The 17,449-nt window shown below is 35.3% G+C and overlaps 2 protein-coding genes across 3 annotated transcripts; one reads left to right on the forward strand and one right to left on the reverse strand.

Annotated features, from left to right (window-relative positions):
- On the forward strand, positions 366-2,805 carry LOC109837897. The gene is made up of 4 exons (XM_020406276.1): positions 366-1,199; positions 1,296-1,576; positions 1,681-2,041; positions 2,110-2,805. The coding sequence occupies exons 1-4, from the start codon at positions 679-681 to the stop codon at positions 2,744-2,746; spliced, it is 1,800 nt and encodes a 599-aa protein (XP_020261865.1). The 5' UTR covers positions 366-678; the 3' UTR covers positions 2,747-2,805.
- LOC109837898 (uncharacterized zinc finger protein At4g06634-like) lies at positions 5,900-17,237 on the reverse strand. Of its 2 annotated transcripts, none has more exons than XM_020406277.1 (6): positions 16,958-17,237; positions 16,823-16,881; positions 12,388-12,587; positions 9,512-9,601; positions 8,184-8,327; positions 5,900-6,653 (listed from the first exon to the last, which is right to left on the reverse strand). In XM_020406277.1, the coding sequence occupies exons 1-6, from the start codon at positions 17,011-17,013 to the stop codon at positions 6,144-6,146; spliced, it is 1,059 nt and encodes a 352-aa protein (XP_020261866.1). In that variant the 5' UTR covers positions 17,014-17,237; the 3' UTR covers positions 5,900-6,143. The 2 variants fall into 2 exon arrangements, with proteins under 2 accessions (XP_020261866.1, XP_020261867.1); XM_020406278.1 differs by having other exon boundaries at positions 16,970-17,236.

Raw genomic sequence — 17,449 nt, forward strand, 5'->3', positions numbered from 1 at the left:
TAACACTCTACAGAATAGAACTAACACTGTGCAGATTAGAACTAACACTCTACAGAATAGAACTAACACTGTGCAGATTAGAACTAACACTCTACAGAATAGAACTAACACTGTGCAGATTAGAACTAACACTCTACAGAATAGAACTAACACTGTGCAGATTAGAACTAACACTCTACAGAATAGAACTAACACTGTGCAGATTAGAACTAACACTCTACAGAATAGAACTAACACTGTGCAGATTAGAACTAACACTGTGCAGATTAGAACTAACACTCTACAGAATAGAACTAACACTGTGCAGATTAGAACTAACACTCTACAGAATAGAACTAACATGTTATAATTTTGAAATAGCTTGTTATAAAATAGAAATAACTTCGTTAAATTAGAACTAACCTTTAATGGCTATATTGTTTGTTCTAATAGCTATTATGTCAGTTCTAATCAATGCACTGTTAGCTCTAATGGTTATATTGTTAGTTCTTTTAGTTCTAATTGATTCTAACAGCAAGCAATTGTCGTTTTTGCTTTTTAGCTTTTGCTATTATCTGTTGATACTTCTATTATTTGTGCAGTTTGAAATCAAAAAGTGTAGACTGTGGCCCGTCGGCGTTGTTGACCACAAGTGTTCCAGATAAGAATCCCAATGACAATCCTTCCGGAGATGATGTCATGACGATTGATGACATGATTAGCAGATCAGAGAGGATTCCTGCTTGGTGGCACACAGCTTTAACCGGTGAGGGACAACGATTTGAAAGTGCGAAGGAGTTAAGATTGGCCTTGCTATACTACTCCATGGCAAAAAAATTCGAATACGAGTTTGGGAAGAATGAACCGAAGCGTATTCGAGTGTTTTGTCGGTTTAAGGCAGCAAAAAATTGTCCGTGGATGTTATTTGCCTCTCCACCGAAAAATGATAATAGACTTGAAATCAAAAGGTTTGTGGACAATCACAGTTGTGGGCAGCATGGCAATAATGCTGGTCAATCTAGAGCCTCAAGGCGATTCATTGCTACCCAATTACAACCCACGTTAAAGGTTCGACCGGATATACGGCCTATTGACGTTCAAAAGGAGTTTCTAAGCTCGTATGGGATTAGGGTCGATTATAGTAAGATTTGGTGGGGTAAAGAAAGAGCACAAGAGAAATTATATGGTGATGCCCATGAGTCCTACGATCAATTACGATGGTAAATAGAAGATGATATATAACAAAATGAGGGGATTAGGGTCGATTATACTAATTTTTCAATGTTGGTACTAACGCTTAATCTTCAATTTTCTAGGTATGTAGAAGAGGTCAAGAAGACAAACCCAGGTAGCTATATTCATGTTGAACAAAATGAGGGGAGGTTTACAAGGTTATTCATATGCTACGCCGCCTGCATAAATGGTTTTTTATACGGCTGTAGACCACTCTTATTTTTGGATGGTACCTTTCTTAAAGATCGATTCAAAGGCATACTCCTAAGCGCCGTAGCATATGATGGAAATCAGGGGATATTTCCATTGGCGTATTGTATATGCGATCAGGAAAATAATGTTAACTGGAAGTGGTTCTTACAAGGTTAGTTCTATCCCTAGCCATGTTAGTTCTGTTGCAGGTTATGATAATTCTAGCTCATTCATTGCTAACTCTAATTCGTGTATGGTAACCACAACTCTTTGTAGGTTTGTGGTCTATTCTCTATGAAAGGCCAGATCCATACAACCCTCCACACAAGCTAGTGATAATTTCAGATGCGGATAAGGGGATCAGAGAAGCAGTTAGAGAATTTTTTCCAGATTCTATACACTCTCGATGTGTGTTGCATCTAGTTGAGAACTTCAGGACAAAGTTGAAGGATTTGGGATTCAAATCAAAAGATACTCAGATCTTGGGTAATCTATTGCAATCTGCCTGTTACAAATATACTAGAGCAGAATGGAACGATTACATGGACGACATTAGACTGGTTGACGAAAGAGCTTACAATATTGTGATGAACTACGCTCCAGAAAACTGGGCCAATGCGTTTTTCCCTGGAGTTAGGTAAGTTATAAGCTATTTCATTACATGACTATTATAAGCCGCTTGACGAATTCCCTATTATGTTTCAGATATGGTCACGTTACATCAAATGTTGCAGAGTCATTCAACAAATGGATACATGAGGCTAGGCTACTACGGATACTTCAACTGGTAGAGCACATACGTAAACAGATTATGGTTCGTATGAATGAGCGACGAACCATGGCTGAAAGTTGGAATCAATTTCTTTGCCCCAAAGCTGAACTTGCTCTCAAAGAGAACATGGAAAATGGTCGTCCATTGGAGGTTCGTCAGTCCCACACAGGATTATTTGAGGTACAATCCCATAGATCTTGTCAAGTGGATCTAGACAATAAAACATGCACTTGCCGTGGGTGGGATGTAACCCGTGTCCCTTGCAAACATGCATGCGCATCCATTATGTTTATGAAAAGGGATGTCTACCAGTTCTGTGACTGGTTTATGACGGTTGAAGCCTTTAAAAAGAGCTACGAGCCAATCCTCTACCCTATCCCTGACTTTGAGAAGCGCATCGTGCCAAGGGATGAGATACAGATCCTACCTCCACTTACAACAAAAAGGAAAGGGAGAAATAAAACCAGGCGTATCAACAACAGAACTGTTTACACGCGGCCAGTAAAATGTTCTCGATGTCATATGGAAGGTCATAACCGTAAAACATGTAATGAATCTATAGCTGACTAAGTGTTTGATATGTTGAAGTGTTTTCGTCCCAGTATGCAACAAATATTTTGTTTTTTTCCGATTGAATGTTTACTCTTTGTTAATCGGGAACTAACATCAGCTTACACTAGATAAAAAGTTGTAAGTAACAAAACAACTATCATATTAGGCCTAACACGCTTAAAAGAATAGAACTAACATCTCAGTTATTCGATGCGCTCGAGGGGCTAGGAGTAACAAGCCAAAGAATAGAACTAACTTGGTATCAGATAGTACTAACATGTGCAGAAGCAGAACTGACTTGGATCGGAACAGATTACAGAATAGAACTAACACTCTACAGGATAGCACTAACACTCTACAGACTTGAACTAATACTGTGCAGAATAGAACTAACACTCTACAGATTAGAACTAACACTGTGCAGATTAGAACTAACACTCTACAGAATAGAACTAACACTGTGCAGATTAGAACTAACACTCTACAGAACGGAACTAACACTGTGCAGAATAGAACTAACACTCTACAGATTAGAACTAACACTGTGCAGATTAGAACTAACACTCTACAGAATAGAACTAACACTGTGCAGATTAGAACTAACACTCTACAGAATAGAACTAACACTGTGCAGATTAGAACTAACACTCTACAGAATAGAACTAACACTGTGCAGATTAGAACTAACACTCTACAGAATAGAACTAACACTGTGCAGATTAGAACTAACACTCTACAGAATAGAACTAACACTGTGCAGATTAGAACTAACACTCTACAGAATAGAACTAACACTGTGCAGATTAGAACTAACACTCTACAGAATAGAACTAACACTGTGCAGATTAGAACTAACACTCTACAGAATAGAACTAACACTGTGCAGATTAGAACTAACACTCTACAGAATAGAACTAACACTGTGCAGATTAGAACTAACACTCTACAGAATAGAACTAACACTGTGCAGATTAGAACTAACACTCTACAGAATAGAACTAACACTGTGCAGATTAGAACTAACACTCTACAGAATAGAACTAACACTGTGCAGATTAGAACTAACACTCTACAGAATAGAACTAACACTGTGCAGATTAGAACTAACACTCTACAGAATAGAACTAACACTGTGCAGATTAGAACTAACACGCTACAGAATAGATCTAACATGGTATAGATTAGAACTAACACGCTCCAGAATAGAATTAACATTGTATAATTTAGAGATAGCTTGTTATAAAATAGAACTAACTTGTATAAATTAGAACTAACTTGGCATAAATTAGAACTAACGTGGCATAAAATTAGAACTAACATGGTATAAAATTAGAACTAACTTGTTATAAAATAGAACTAACTTTGTATAAATTAGAACTAATGTGGTTAGTTCTAATTTTTACCAGCTCGTGTTAGTTTTAATTTATTTAATGTGTTAGTTCTAGTGTTAGTTCTAACAGATATCGTGTTAGTTGTAATTTATTTAAGTCATTAGTTCTACGTAATTGTTGGGTCTAAACGCCATGTTAGTTCTATTTAATGATGTGTTAGTTCTAGCTTCTCTAGTGTTAGTTCTAACTGGTATCGTGTTAGTTCTAATTTATTTAAGTCGTTAGTTCCAGCGTAATTGTTAGGTCTAAATGTCATATTACTTCTACTTGATGATGTGTTAGTTCTAGCTTCTCCAGTATCAATTCTAACAGGTATCGTGTCAGTCCTAACAGGAGCTCAATTAGAACTAATATAGCCACTAGAACTAACGCTTATATTAGAACCAACACTAGCTGGAAGTAGAACTAACATTAAATAAGTCAGAACTAAATTAGAACTAACATAGAACAACATAAAATAAGTTAGAACAAACATTAAATAACTTAGAACTAACATTAGAACTAACATGAATTAGAACTAAATTAGAACTAACATAAAATAAGTTAGAACTAACATTAAATAACTTAGAACTAACATTAAATAACTTAGAACTAACATTAAATAACTTAGAACTAACATGAGTTATTGCTCATGATAGAGTTCAAAAAAGGGCGGGAAATTTCCCTCTATTTTTTCCATCAGATTGCATTAATGGGCGTGACTTTCCATGTAGTTTGTGGACCAGACGTCTAGGGAAGATAAGTGGAGGGGTAATTTCGGGTTTTTTTTCAAAATACAATCTCTTTTTTTATACTGCTGACGTGGAGGGGCCTTAAAATATTAAATGGTACTTTTTGGGGCTGAATCACATGGGGCAAAATACAAGGGGGCGGGTCACATGAACATTCTGCTTTTGGGGCCTGGACACATTTTTCCCTTTTTTTTATTTACCAAATGTCATGCATTTAGATGACACATTCAGTTTTTTGCGTTTTTAGAAGAATCATGAATTTCCTCATTATAATAAAGGAGAGATTAATGATGGTCCCGGTGATAGCTTTTTCGACGGCTCTTTATGTTGATGTTATAACTATAGAAAATAAGCAAATCTCCACACGATTTGCATAGATGAAAATGAGAATGAAAACAAAATCAACCCAAAATCTACATTTCAAAGGAGGAAAACAAAGAGAGAGAAAAAACGAGGCAGCCAACCCACAGTGGGTTGCGCAAATTGCTTGATGACACAACGGTAGTATTGCCAACACCCCCAAGTCCCTTGTTCGATCCCGTCTATCTTTAGAATGGGAGGTGGGACCCGTACACCCAGCTAGGTTAGTGTGAGAATGGGAGGTGAGACTCATACACCCAGGCTTTACTTGATAGGGATGGGGATCGAACTTGGGCTTCGGCATAAGGATCCTCGTGCTTTGCGAAGGTTTCCCTTGTATCAGAACGAGAGAAGCAGTAGCCTACAACTTGCTGGCCCCTTGTATCAGAACGAGAGAAGCAGTAGCCTACAACTTGCTGGCTTGAACTTGTTAACGCATTCGTTCATTTGGAGGGCCCTGATCCCAACTATCTGCATTTTGTTTTTCTCTTGACAGTTGGGATATCTGTCCTCCAAACTGGCGAGCTGCAATACGCTCTCTATGCGGAGAGTGTCCGACAGCGTTCACATTCAGCTGGCAAGAGCAGCAAGGATCTGTCACAAAATTGCGCATGCATTTTTTGCACTTCGTACTATGCGGTTCTCAGTTAAAAATATAGCAAAATCATAAGATTCATCACGTAAAGATGTGAACCACTGAAACTAGTTACTCGTACACAAAAGCTGAGAAAACGATGTACATCAATATAAGAGTACTACTATGAGATTAGTACCTCCAAATATATATGATACTCTACTACACATACATTAAGAAGAAAAAAAAAGGTAAATTGAGAAGAACACGCAAAGCAATTACAGCTCTTGACATTTTTGTCATCATCTTCGCATTTTATGTACAGTGCTCACCAAGATCCACACATTCTTAGCCCAGAATCAATCTTCATCCTCTGTCTCTTCATCGTCAACATTTTCCAAATCTTCCTTATCTTCTTCAGTTTCCTCGCTATCTTCCTCGTACATATCTTTAATAGGCCATGACTTCTTAACCATGTCGATATCTCTTGGTGCAGAACTTGAGCTTTTCTGCCTTGGAACTTTTGAGGGTGGCTTTTGCTGTATTGGACTGGGTCTATTCCTTTTAATGCTTTTGAGAACATTGAGCTTCTTCATGAGCGTATCTTGTTCACTGGATTCATCAATATCAAAATCAGCAGTGGGAGCATGATGTTTGCCATTTTCTTCTAAATTGTGGTCAGGATGCTCTTTTTTCAAATGGAGATTTAGCTTATACTCATGAATATAGTCTTTCCCACAGCCTTCATAGGGACAGGCAAACGGACGGTCAGAAGAAGCTGAACCATGTAAAGCTGCAGGATTTTTCAGTGCATTTTGGATTTTATCTAACACTTGTGTGGAGTGCTTCACCGTCTCTGCTCCAGTACTCTGCAGTTATATGACAGATAAACTACCAATAATTTTTAATTGATACGTATCACAAAAAATAGTCAGTGTTTTAAAGATGTATCAACCAGACAAGAACATATTTTCTTGACTAAGACAAATCAAGATGTCTCTACCTCTTTAAACACTCCTGAACCGATCTCTCACGAGAACAATTTCTTTCCCAAGGCACTTAAATGCAACACTTAAAGGAAAGGAGTTTGCATTGAAACTACCCTTTACAAGGGTGATATTTAAATTTTCTGCTATCACCGTGATGAAATCGCTTCATCTAGGTGGGGATGCAAATAAAAAATGTGTGCATAATTTATTCCTCTTGCTTTTTACATAATTCATCAACTGACCTTTCTCTCAGCTGAGAAATACTCAAGAAACTCTGTTGTCTTCTATCCAGCAGACTAATTCTGGTTGAAAGTATTTTACCACTTTTTGTTTGTTTAATCTCAGATGTGGGTGCTCAACTAACATTGGAGATGCTTTACCAAAGCAAGCTGAATTGCAAGATATATTAGATTAAATTAGGTCACAACGCTGCATAATCAATTCACATTGCCCACGTCAGTGGGTCTCAAACAGCCTAATTACATTGTGACAAACTAGAAATATGATTTCATGTTACAAGATAAACTAAAACGGAGATATATGTAAAAGAATAAAGGGTTAATTGCACATACACCTCCATCCATCCCTCCATCAAACCCACCCACCCAGTGTCATTGATGGACTTTAAGTTATGGGTTTGGATTTGATTGACTATATGGCACTGGACTTAATGTCATGCCATAACCTCAAGTCACCTATTATTTGTCATCAACACCAGGCTAAAATTTAGCAGTCATGCAAGGTTCTGAGATAAAGATAAAAATAAAAATAAAAGTAATGACAGTTTTTTCATGAGATATAAGGTGAATGAAGGAATGGCTTGGATTGGAGATCCATTATATTAATAGTTATGGAAAATAGATCTCCTTGCAGAATGGTTTTATGTTTATGCCAAATTGCAATTTCAATTCAACCATGTTCACTAAGGTAAAAGTATATGAAATACAACCCCATAGATGACAAATGTTCAACATCTAGTTTGCAGAGGGGTTCAACATTATAAATAGGTGATTTATCAATAGTTTGTAAGAACATGTAGGGAACAATGTCCTACACCGCATAAACCTTGATACTGTGCCATTTAAAAGTTATCAACTGTTTACTTATTTGGAGCATAATTAACCAATGGCATGTCTTATGGGGAAAAAAGAAAGAATATGATTTCTAAGGAAAAAAAAAGGAAAAAAAAAGAAAGAATATGATTTCTAAGGAAAAAAAAAGGGAAAAAATCATACAGCATTCAAGGCTACGCATGATAAAAAAAACCATCAGAAGACCAATTCATCCTCATAAAATTCCTCTAATAAACATCATCCTCATTAAGTCACCGAAAACTTTCCTAAATGAAAATTTAGCTACTGTGAAACAAGTATTAAAGACTATTGACAAATATAAATAGAAGACCTTTACCTTTCCATGGTGTGCCTTTATGTGAGCATTTAACTTATTCTCATGTGTATATTTTTTCCCGCAATCTTTGTATGGGCAAACATGATAATTCTCTGGTGAATGTATCTTCATATGAGATCGTAAATTGAAATCCAGGGAGAAGGCCTGCAATTCAGCATCTTAAGTTTAACAATCATATAATATATATAATCATCTTATCAGTTATAATAGGGCAGAAAGGTGGTGTCGTCTGGATGAGGTGAGAAAACACAGTCTGACTCTGATATGGAACATTGACAGACAATCAAGTTCATAGCTAATGAAATGCAAATAGCACATAGTAAACTGAAAACCCAGATAATATTTGAATCCCAAAGGTACTTGAACTAACAGTATAATTATTTCCGATTATTACTTACTAGCTCAACGCACCCCCCACCGCCACCAAAGCCCAAAGGAAATATAAATAAATAAAAACGACCCACCACTAAAAAAGAAATAATAATAATAATAGTAAAATAAAAATAATCCCCGGTTCAATTTGGTAACTGCATTTTCTGACTTGAACGTCTTTCAGTGCACCCATGAAGTCAGTAGCTACCCTGCAATATTTTAAACCTCCACATGAAGTTGACAACTGATGTAATTGCAACATTCACAGCTAAATTATACCTTCATTACATCAACTGACAAATCTATAATACAATGATAAAGAAATCTTCCTACTTGCTTATCCACCATCCTCACTATTATTTTCTAAACAACTATATCTTCTTACATTCGATCTTCATGATCCGTCTAAGCTCCAACCAAATCATGCTATGTTCTTACATTTTATCTCCATAAAAATACGCAGACTGCATATGCATATCTAACTATTGATTATTCCAAATTTGCTTATCCTTGTGGTGGCTGCTGAATTATAATAAATAGGATATAACATGCAGCCTTGTCCAGATAAAAACCTGGAATACAATGTCATAAGCATGAATTATTCACTGATTTTCATCATTACCTGGTATTGGACTGGTTGATGGACATGGCACAACAGTAACAAAATGGCGTACATTCACGGAGTGCGTTCACCCATAAAATTGATGCAGTATTTATGATCATTTCCTCTTAAGAGCTTAACATGTTTTGTTCAATCCATTGAATAATGAACCGGATTATAAATATGGATTATAAATGTCATACGTGTTGTCTTTTATAAAACTCAAGAAATAAAGGAACGGCGTCCAAAATAGTAAACCAACGGAACATATAAAGTTGCACTAAATGCACAAAATATGTAATAGATTATGACAGTAAACACTCAAACCTGAAAGTATGAAATGCAAGAAACTTACCTTCCCACAGCCTGGATGAGGGCATATAAAATGCCTCTCTCCTGTATGAGTAAGAAAGTGTCTTTTGAGCTTGGAACTGTCCAAAAATTTCTGCAGACCATAGGGATTGCAAATATCTAATTAGCAGCGAAGTTTATCATATGGAAATGTCAAATTGAACATGTGGAATAAATCTTCTATTTACTTTTTCCTTTTCTCTGTCAAGTAAATTATCATATTTGATGTGGAAAAATTAAATATTATCTTTAAACTTGTAAAGAAGTCAATGTAAAGACTGATAATAAATGGGATATTCAGGATAAGATGGTTTAAAGTGATTGCAAAGAGATTGATTTTGTTCTCGCTTTCTGCTCTTCTGCTATTGCAACAGTTTTTCCTTTTCTGAAATCTATACAGCTAGAAAATCCTATCTGTCACCCAAATCAAACATAAATCCCCTTCCATAGATTCTAACTCTAGGTTTACATCAATAAATAAATAAACTTACACATGGAATTGCAGCATATTACATATTTTAGTCAGAAAGGCTTAAATTATAATGGAGATAATAGACGCTTTAACGTAAACCAATTAAATTTATGTGACAAGAATGCTGCTTACTATGTTAAACCTACATTGCTTATTATGGAATATTCCCGAAAAAAATCTGTATGCAAGTTAGTGATCCATATTCCAACTACTTGCAAATAGCATTATCATCTGAGTTATCAAACGAAAGAAAAGAAGACAAACTGGAACGTGATAGAGGTTCAAGGGCTCATATGTATTATGCAAAAAAGTATATTCTTGGAAAGACGCAAGTCACACAACCTTGACAGATTCTCTCCAAAAAAGAAAAATCAAGTTCCAAGAGGAAGAACTGAATTAAGAGTAAGAAGCTAAGCTACAAGAAAGTATAAGATTCCCGATGAAGAAGTATGAAAAAATGCACATCGCAGATGCACTTAAAACGAACACTGATGTCATAAATATGCTGGTTTTTTAGTGGAGGAAGAAAGAAAATGTTTCTGACTTCTTAGTAGCCCGATAAATTTGGAAAAGGCTTAATTGTTTATTTAGATACTGACGTTAGATATTCTATGGTAAATCCTAAAGAAAAAGCGCACCCAAAATTTCATTGAAATATGACAAGCGGACATCTTATACCTTCCCTTTCTGTCTACTTATTAATGGGTTTTTTTCCTCGCTAGTCTAGATGATTCCAACTAGTGTTTGGAAAACAAGGTTTATGTGGCTGCATAAATGCCACATAAAAGTACGCAGGTAACATCCGAATCAAAATGCCTTCTCACTATGGGAACAAGCTGCATGTTCACTTCTATCACTCGTCTAACAATTACAAGAGTTGTTATTTCATTATCCTATATCCAACCCATTATCAATTTAACCTAACACAATTGAGCCATTAAACCAATTATACAAATTCTAGGAACCGGACATCTCCCTTCCCTTAGTGTAAAAAGGTGATACTCCTTCTGTTCCCTTCTTTATCATAGGCAGCAGTCCTAAGAATGCAACAAGATTTGTAACTCTTCTTTTATTTTCATCTTTTTTAGTTTGTTTACTTTCTAATTTCTCTCATAACCATTCCTTGCTTCTGTACAGGAAGGCTATCAGCTCTCCTGAATCTTTTAACTAGGGATTTGTTTGAATATCATGGTGTTTTTATGTGTGTTTTTGTAAAAAAATATCGTAGTGTTGTGTTTTTTCCTTGAAGTGTTCTCAAAACGCCATGTTAAGTGTTTTTGATCAACCCTACTTTGACACGTAACAACATTATTATTATTATATTATTACTATATTATATATTAATTATAATAAAATATTTTATAAATAAAATATTATAATATTTAGTTTACATTATTATAGTATTATAAATATTAAATATAATACAATATAATATTGTATAACGTATTATAATATTATATTGTACTTTAGTGTGTTATAATTACAGTGATTATAATATTGTATTGTATATTATTATATCATTATTATATTAGTATTTATTATTACTAATCTTTTTATTTATTTTTATTAGTTTCTTTATATTCTATTATTATTATATAGATATTTTATTATTATTATGTTTTTATATTATTTAATAAATATTTTTAATATACTAGATTAACCATAATATAATATAGTATAATGTAATATAATATAATAAGCATATCGATAATAACTATATATTAATTATATTTAATATGTTATGTTAGATATTATATTAACACCTCATCAAACTCAAAATCAAAACACCAAACTTAAAACACCTAAAAAGCGTTTTGAAATAAGTGTTGTGATTTTGGTTTGATGATGATTTAGCTTAAAAAAACACCATGGTTTTCAAACGCATGGTGTTTTGTATTTGGCAAAAACACCATAAAAACAAGTAAAACACCATGATATCCAAACAGAGCCTAGATATAACAACTACTTGCTGTATAACCTATTTCAGTAAGGTGTAAGTGAAGAAATAGTGATTTCTTTTATGATTTGTTGTTGATGCTTGTTCATAAGTTATTATTTTTATTGAAAACTTGATGTAATGCGCAGGTTATGGTTAGGGTAACATGGGACAGGTTATATACTATTGTTTTGCTAGGTTTTCAAGTTGTCACAAAATTTATCACAGTTTTCAAGTTTTTCATGTCTTTCGTAACAACGTGTTCATGTATATGTATGTATGTATGTGTATATATATGTACGCATGTGTATATGTATGTATGTTTACACTAACATTTTTACATAGTTCAATTATGAAGCGTAAAATCTAATTATGCATTATATGTTGCCCAAGCACACACATACTGAATCCGTGTTTTAAACATTGATTGCCACACAAGAACGAAGTATTAATAGATTGGGATGTGGCATACCTTTCCACATCCATCATAATGGCAAACATATTGCCTCTCGCCATGGGTGTGAGCATGTTTCCTTAGAGTACCTATATCAAGAAAAGTTCTTCCACAGCCTTCATAGCTGCAAAGGAAAAGAACCTCAGTTGTTGATTCAGGTTCTGGCGCTTGTTTTTCTGGCACCTTTTGATTGTCTTTTAGGGACTGCATTGTGTCCTCTAGACAGGAAGAAGATTAATTAGATGAGGTACAATAGTTGATAATAAATACTAAACTAAAAGATCTAAGTAGAATATATTTTTATAGAACCAAGAACAAATTCAGAAAATCAGACGCTACTTCAATCAGCTTACAAGAATTTTATAGAAATAATATAAAGAAAACTCACAATGCATGCTTAAGGAAAGTGTATGGTTACATAAGTGTTTAATTGTCCCTTAGTAAGAGTTTAGTATCCAATACTCAAGAGGAAAAATAGTAAAGAAAACTAACAAACATACAGATAGAACAGTGTATGAATCAAATGCATAAAGAAACTAAAACTACACAATCAGCCGGAAAGAAGAGCACTAGCCAGTTTCAGAAAGTGAAGTAGTTGTTTCACCTCACATCATGAACCCTATGAATTAAATGAATTCATGTATTGACTGTAAAAAAATATAGACATCAAATTTAGAGTCCCAGAAAGATGAACATAAGCTTATCTGTTTCTACCAGGACATATTAAGTAGTACAAAATAATATCCCTTAAACTCCTAATATATGGTATAAAGCACAGAAAGAACAAAAAAGTTGCTATAAGACTATTGGGGTTTTAGTGTATGACATTCAGCTTTATTTAGGGTTATGCATTTAGTTAATTTAACCACTATCATATGCTTCATAAGTACCTTCCTCCATGTCTGTTTATGCCCACATCTAGTTCTCATTGTTCCATTAACTATAAGCCTCTAACTTTTCCTAATTAATGCTCTCATTGGCCTCTGATACCTACTTCACATAATGATAGAGACCTTAATGTTGTTTTGCAGACAAAGCCACCCAGCTTCAAAGCCAAAAAAACATGGAATTAAGAATATCAGACATAATTTTTCTAAACAACTCTTTTTATACTGGTCATTCGGAAGATTAGGTTTAGGCATAAAAATCCACTTCCTCCTTTTGTTAGCTATATGTCTGATATTCTTCATTTTCCTGACCAATCCGTCATGTTCCATGCAGCGACTTAATGGTGCAAAGGGAATGCACCTCAAGGTAGGAGCGATAAAAGTATATCCCATCTCATTGTTATAATGGATAATAGAGGATCTCAAATTATTTCTAAAACTACTCTAAATTACACTCTTCATATCAATACTCCAACATTCTTGACTTCCTAGCAATTTTGCTCAAAATTTAACTCATTCTTCGATCCAAAAAGTTTAAGATATTAAATTTCCTTTTCCAGTGACCGATTCTCCAGTCGTACAAGTAGATAGGCAAATGGATTCTAAACCATCTTCTAGAAAAATGAGAATACAGGGAAAAGGCGGCTATTTAGGTTGCACAGATACGGGTACAGGTGTGGGTACAGGTACGGGTACGGGACACGGAAAATTTGTAAAAGTTAGGGTAAGGGGACACTGTTACACGCGCGCGCGCGTACACACATACATATACATGAGAAATTTGACTCCTTCAGTTTGTATGATCAGTCTATGAAAGTGAGGAGCTATTTTGTTTTGGTTTTGTGCTTTCATTAAGGATCATATCATATTGAGAATTCAACATGTGCACTGTAGCAAGACTGGATAATATATACACACACGCACATGAGAAATTTGACTCCTTCAGTTGGTACGATCAGTCTATGAAAGTGGGGAGCTATTTTTTTTTGGGTTTGTGTTTTCTTGAAGGATCATATCATGTTGAGAATTCAATATGTGCACTCTAGCAAGACTGACTTAGCCAGATGACTGTCTACAAACTAAAAATTATCCATAACTAAAAATGAGCCACTTAACTTTCTTATTTTCTCCAAACTTAAGGAATCAGGATAACTGCTACCCTTATCCTGAAAAGACAAAAATCAAAACTCATTCTCATCGAACCACCCCCTGTGACGGATGATGTCATACTCCACTAAGTAAATAAAAAATAAAGAAAATGGAGAGAGGAGAGAGAGGGAGAGTGAAATGTTCATCATCATCTTTCTTCATCCTCAAATCTCAGATGGCCTAAGAACTCACCCGTGTCCACCACGTTGGGGTATGTAGCTGTACCCAAAACGAGACCGCCACGGCTACGGCCCCCCAAGTTGTCGTGTCGGGCTAACCTAGACGGCTATTTACACTTCCAAAGGAAACATGTATGCTTCTACAACAGAAACATTTTTAACTTCACATTAAAGAATACAATAGTGTTGCCAAGGATGCCGGTTATCAAGCCTTAGAGGCCCAAACCGTGGCAGTTTAGCATAAAAAATGTCCCTTAGCAAGAAGTTCCCCAGAGTTCTTATTAGAACCATGAAAAAGTGCGATAATTATTAATAACTCAAGATGTTTAGTAAAGACATTAATTGGGCTAGTCCTAAGAATAAATCTAGTGCAACAAGAAATTTTTCTTACTTGATACACATATCTTCCATGATTATTAAACTCCATATAATCACTAGTAACAACACATTTGTGAACCATCTTTTCTGATAGAGGTCCCAGTTGACTTGGCAACCAGCACAGATTCTAGAAAAGAAAAGGAAAGACTATTCAAGTCAATAAATATATGAACCAAACCTACCTTGATGCCACTAACCTCTCCTGGTGATTCTTTGTGTGTTCAGTTTGGGTTGCATCTGTTACAAAGTTACGTGTCAAGGTATCTTCATCAATCAAAATGATCCCGTCATTAACTATGTTAAAATAAATTATTTTTCCCCCATTTGCCTCTTGAGCACTAACACAAATTACAGCAGTGGGAGCTTTTTCTCTGTATCTTTACTTAATGCCAGTTGAACCATTATATAAATTACAATAAAATTCAATCCTTTCACCAATACTTAGAATGTCGCTTGCCAGTTATCCAAATGGAAAATTAGGATCAATTTTTAAGGTTGCTTGTCAACCTAATGGTCCCGCTAACCCTATTTATCTGACACAGTAACTCACACTAACACATGTACACCTTTTTTATGTTATATATAAATCAAATAGCCAGAAAATTGTTAAGAGACCGTAAATTGTCCATGTTTCCAGAATGTCCAGTAGTCTTTTTTTCTCTAATAAGCTACAAGCATTGGCAATTACCCAAAAGAATGGTAATTGTACTTCAGCTCTAATGGGCGTATTGCATTTAAGTCGAGATTTATTTATTGTTGGGTTTAATGAAAAACCAATCAAAGGGATCACTCAAGTTCAGACCTTTATATACAAATTATGGACACACTGTACCCATTACTATTATTTAAAGGAAGTTTGCCTTATGGTCCAATTTTTTGGTCTTATATACTTTGTCATAGTCTTAAAAAATCCCTACAGATGTCCATACAAATTGTCAAGATTTTAAATAACATCACATAGTCTAAACCACCCTTACGACCCACGTTCTAAGTGATAAAGAAACCAGTAACCCACGTTTCCTTCTGAGCGCCAACTCTTATCAGTAAAACACTAGTTCTCATCTTTTGTAGTATGTACTTCTTTTTTGATAGATGTATCATGTACTTAGATAGTAAAGAAATTTTACTGTTGGTACTAAGTTATATGTAATGTAAAATAAAAATCCATGAAGCTTATGGATTTTTTTTTTCTTTTGAAGTTTGCTCTCCTATGCCTCACGTTCCTAATCCGTGTTTATTTCCCCACATTTTCTCTACATACTATAATTTCCTTTGAAACACCAAAAGAGAGACCATACATAGTGCCCAAGTTTGCTTAATTTTCTTTCTTTCGTTTTCGATTCCTTTCCATTTAATCTAATTTTGCCCTACTTTAGCCCCAATTATGTTGATCTCTTTATACAGTGTGAGGCCAAAGTGATGATTGAGCAACGATGGAGAATGTCAAAGTGGAGAGGAGCAGCATCAAGTAAGCCGAATCTCGATTCTCAGTCTTTTAGATCAATTTTGATCAATATCGTTATCGTCCCTTTTTAATTCACAAGGATCAGGTGGCTTAACTAGATTTTGAGTTCTCGATTCAAATGTCTTAGGTTTTTATGCGTTAACAGTCTAAGGGGGCTCTTTTTTTTCCCCCTTTCAGATTTTGAGTGATGACCATTTTCTCATAAGTCATAATTCAAGTGTGCATTTTATTATGTACGCATCGAATGCGGATGCTAGTTTTAATAATGATATCTTCATCCTTTGGGGAAAATGGAACAATCAAGGATCCGCAGCCAAATTCCCTTGTACAACACAAATGAGCAAATTCCTATTTTTATGTCAAAATGCATAATAAAAAGATGGAAAATATATTACCTGTAACCCACTTCAGAAGCGAGCACTCCCCTCCGCTCAAAATCAAATTTTGCGGAACCCTAATTACACAGCCAAATCAAAACAAAATCAGAAAAAAATTAAAAAAGTACTTGAGATAGAGATAGGGATTGTTACAAAGGGGCTGACCAATCCTTGAACCATCGGACGGCTGAAGGGGCCTTCGATCTCATGATCGGACGCTTCTTGCGCTCCAATCAAACTAATGGAGGATTGGTTTAGGGTTTTGGAGGAGGCGGATAAGAGCTACCGTTGAGCTGCAGGACACGGGAACGGTGACTGGGAGCGGAGAAAGGGAATGAAAGTGGAGGGAAATGTCGCCATGCTCGCTTCACCGCTGAGAGTGAGAACTCGTGGCTCGGAACACTGTCGAGATAGTAACAGAACGTTGCGGGTACGAACCGGTAACATTGCTTTCCACGTAACAGATGGGATATTTTGACTTGCATTTCCCATTAAGGGCCTGTTTGTTTCGAAAAAAAATACAGGAAGTGGGAGAAAGTGGGGGAAAAGAAAATATTTTTTGACGTTTTCCTCCACTTTCATAGGTTTGGTTCGTCAACGCTATAAAAGAAAGTGTGGGAAAGTATGAGCTGTCACTATATTATT

Source organism: Asparagus officinalis, chromosome 4, assembly GCF_001876935.1.
Source record: "Asparagus officinalis chromosome 4, Aspof.V1, whole genome shotgun sequence".
Taxonomy (NCBI): domain Eukaryota; kingdom Viridiplantae; phylum Streptophyta; class Magnoliopsida; order Asparagales; family Asparagaceae; genus Asparagus; species Asparagus officinalis.

Excerpts from the sequence above, each read along its gene's own strand:
- LOC109837897 (XM_020406276.1), top strand. The coding sequence starts at position 679 with ATGACGATTGATGACATGATTAGCAGATCAGAGAGGATTCCTGCTTGG. Across the intron at positions 1,200-1,295 it reads TCCTACGATCAATTACGATG|GTATGTAGAAGAGGTCAAGA; the intron begins GTAAATAGAAGA and ends TCAATTTTCTAG. Across the intron at positions 2,042-2,109 it reads GCGTTTTTCCCTGGAGTTAG|ATATGGTCACGTTACATCAA; the intron begins GTAAGTTATAAG and ends ATTATGTTTCAG.
- LOC109837898 (XM_020406277.1), bottom strand. The coding sequence starts at position 17,013 with ATGAGATCGAAGGCCCCTTCAGCCGTCCGATGGTTCAAGGATTGGTCA. Across the intron at positions 12,588-16,822 it reads GCTTCTGAAGTGGGTTACAG|AGGACACAATGCAGTCCCTA; the intron begins GTAATATATTTT and ends CTTCCTGTCTAG. Across the intron at positions 9,602-12,387 it reads ATTATGATGGATGTGGAAAG|AAATTTTTGGACAGTTCCAA; the intron begins GTATGCCACATC and ends TATGGTCTGCAG.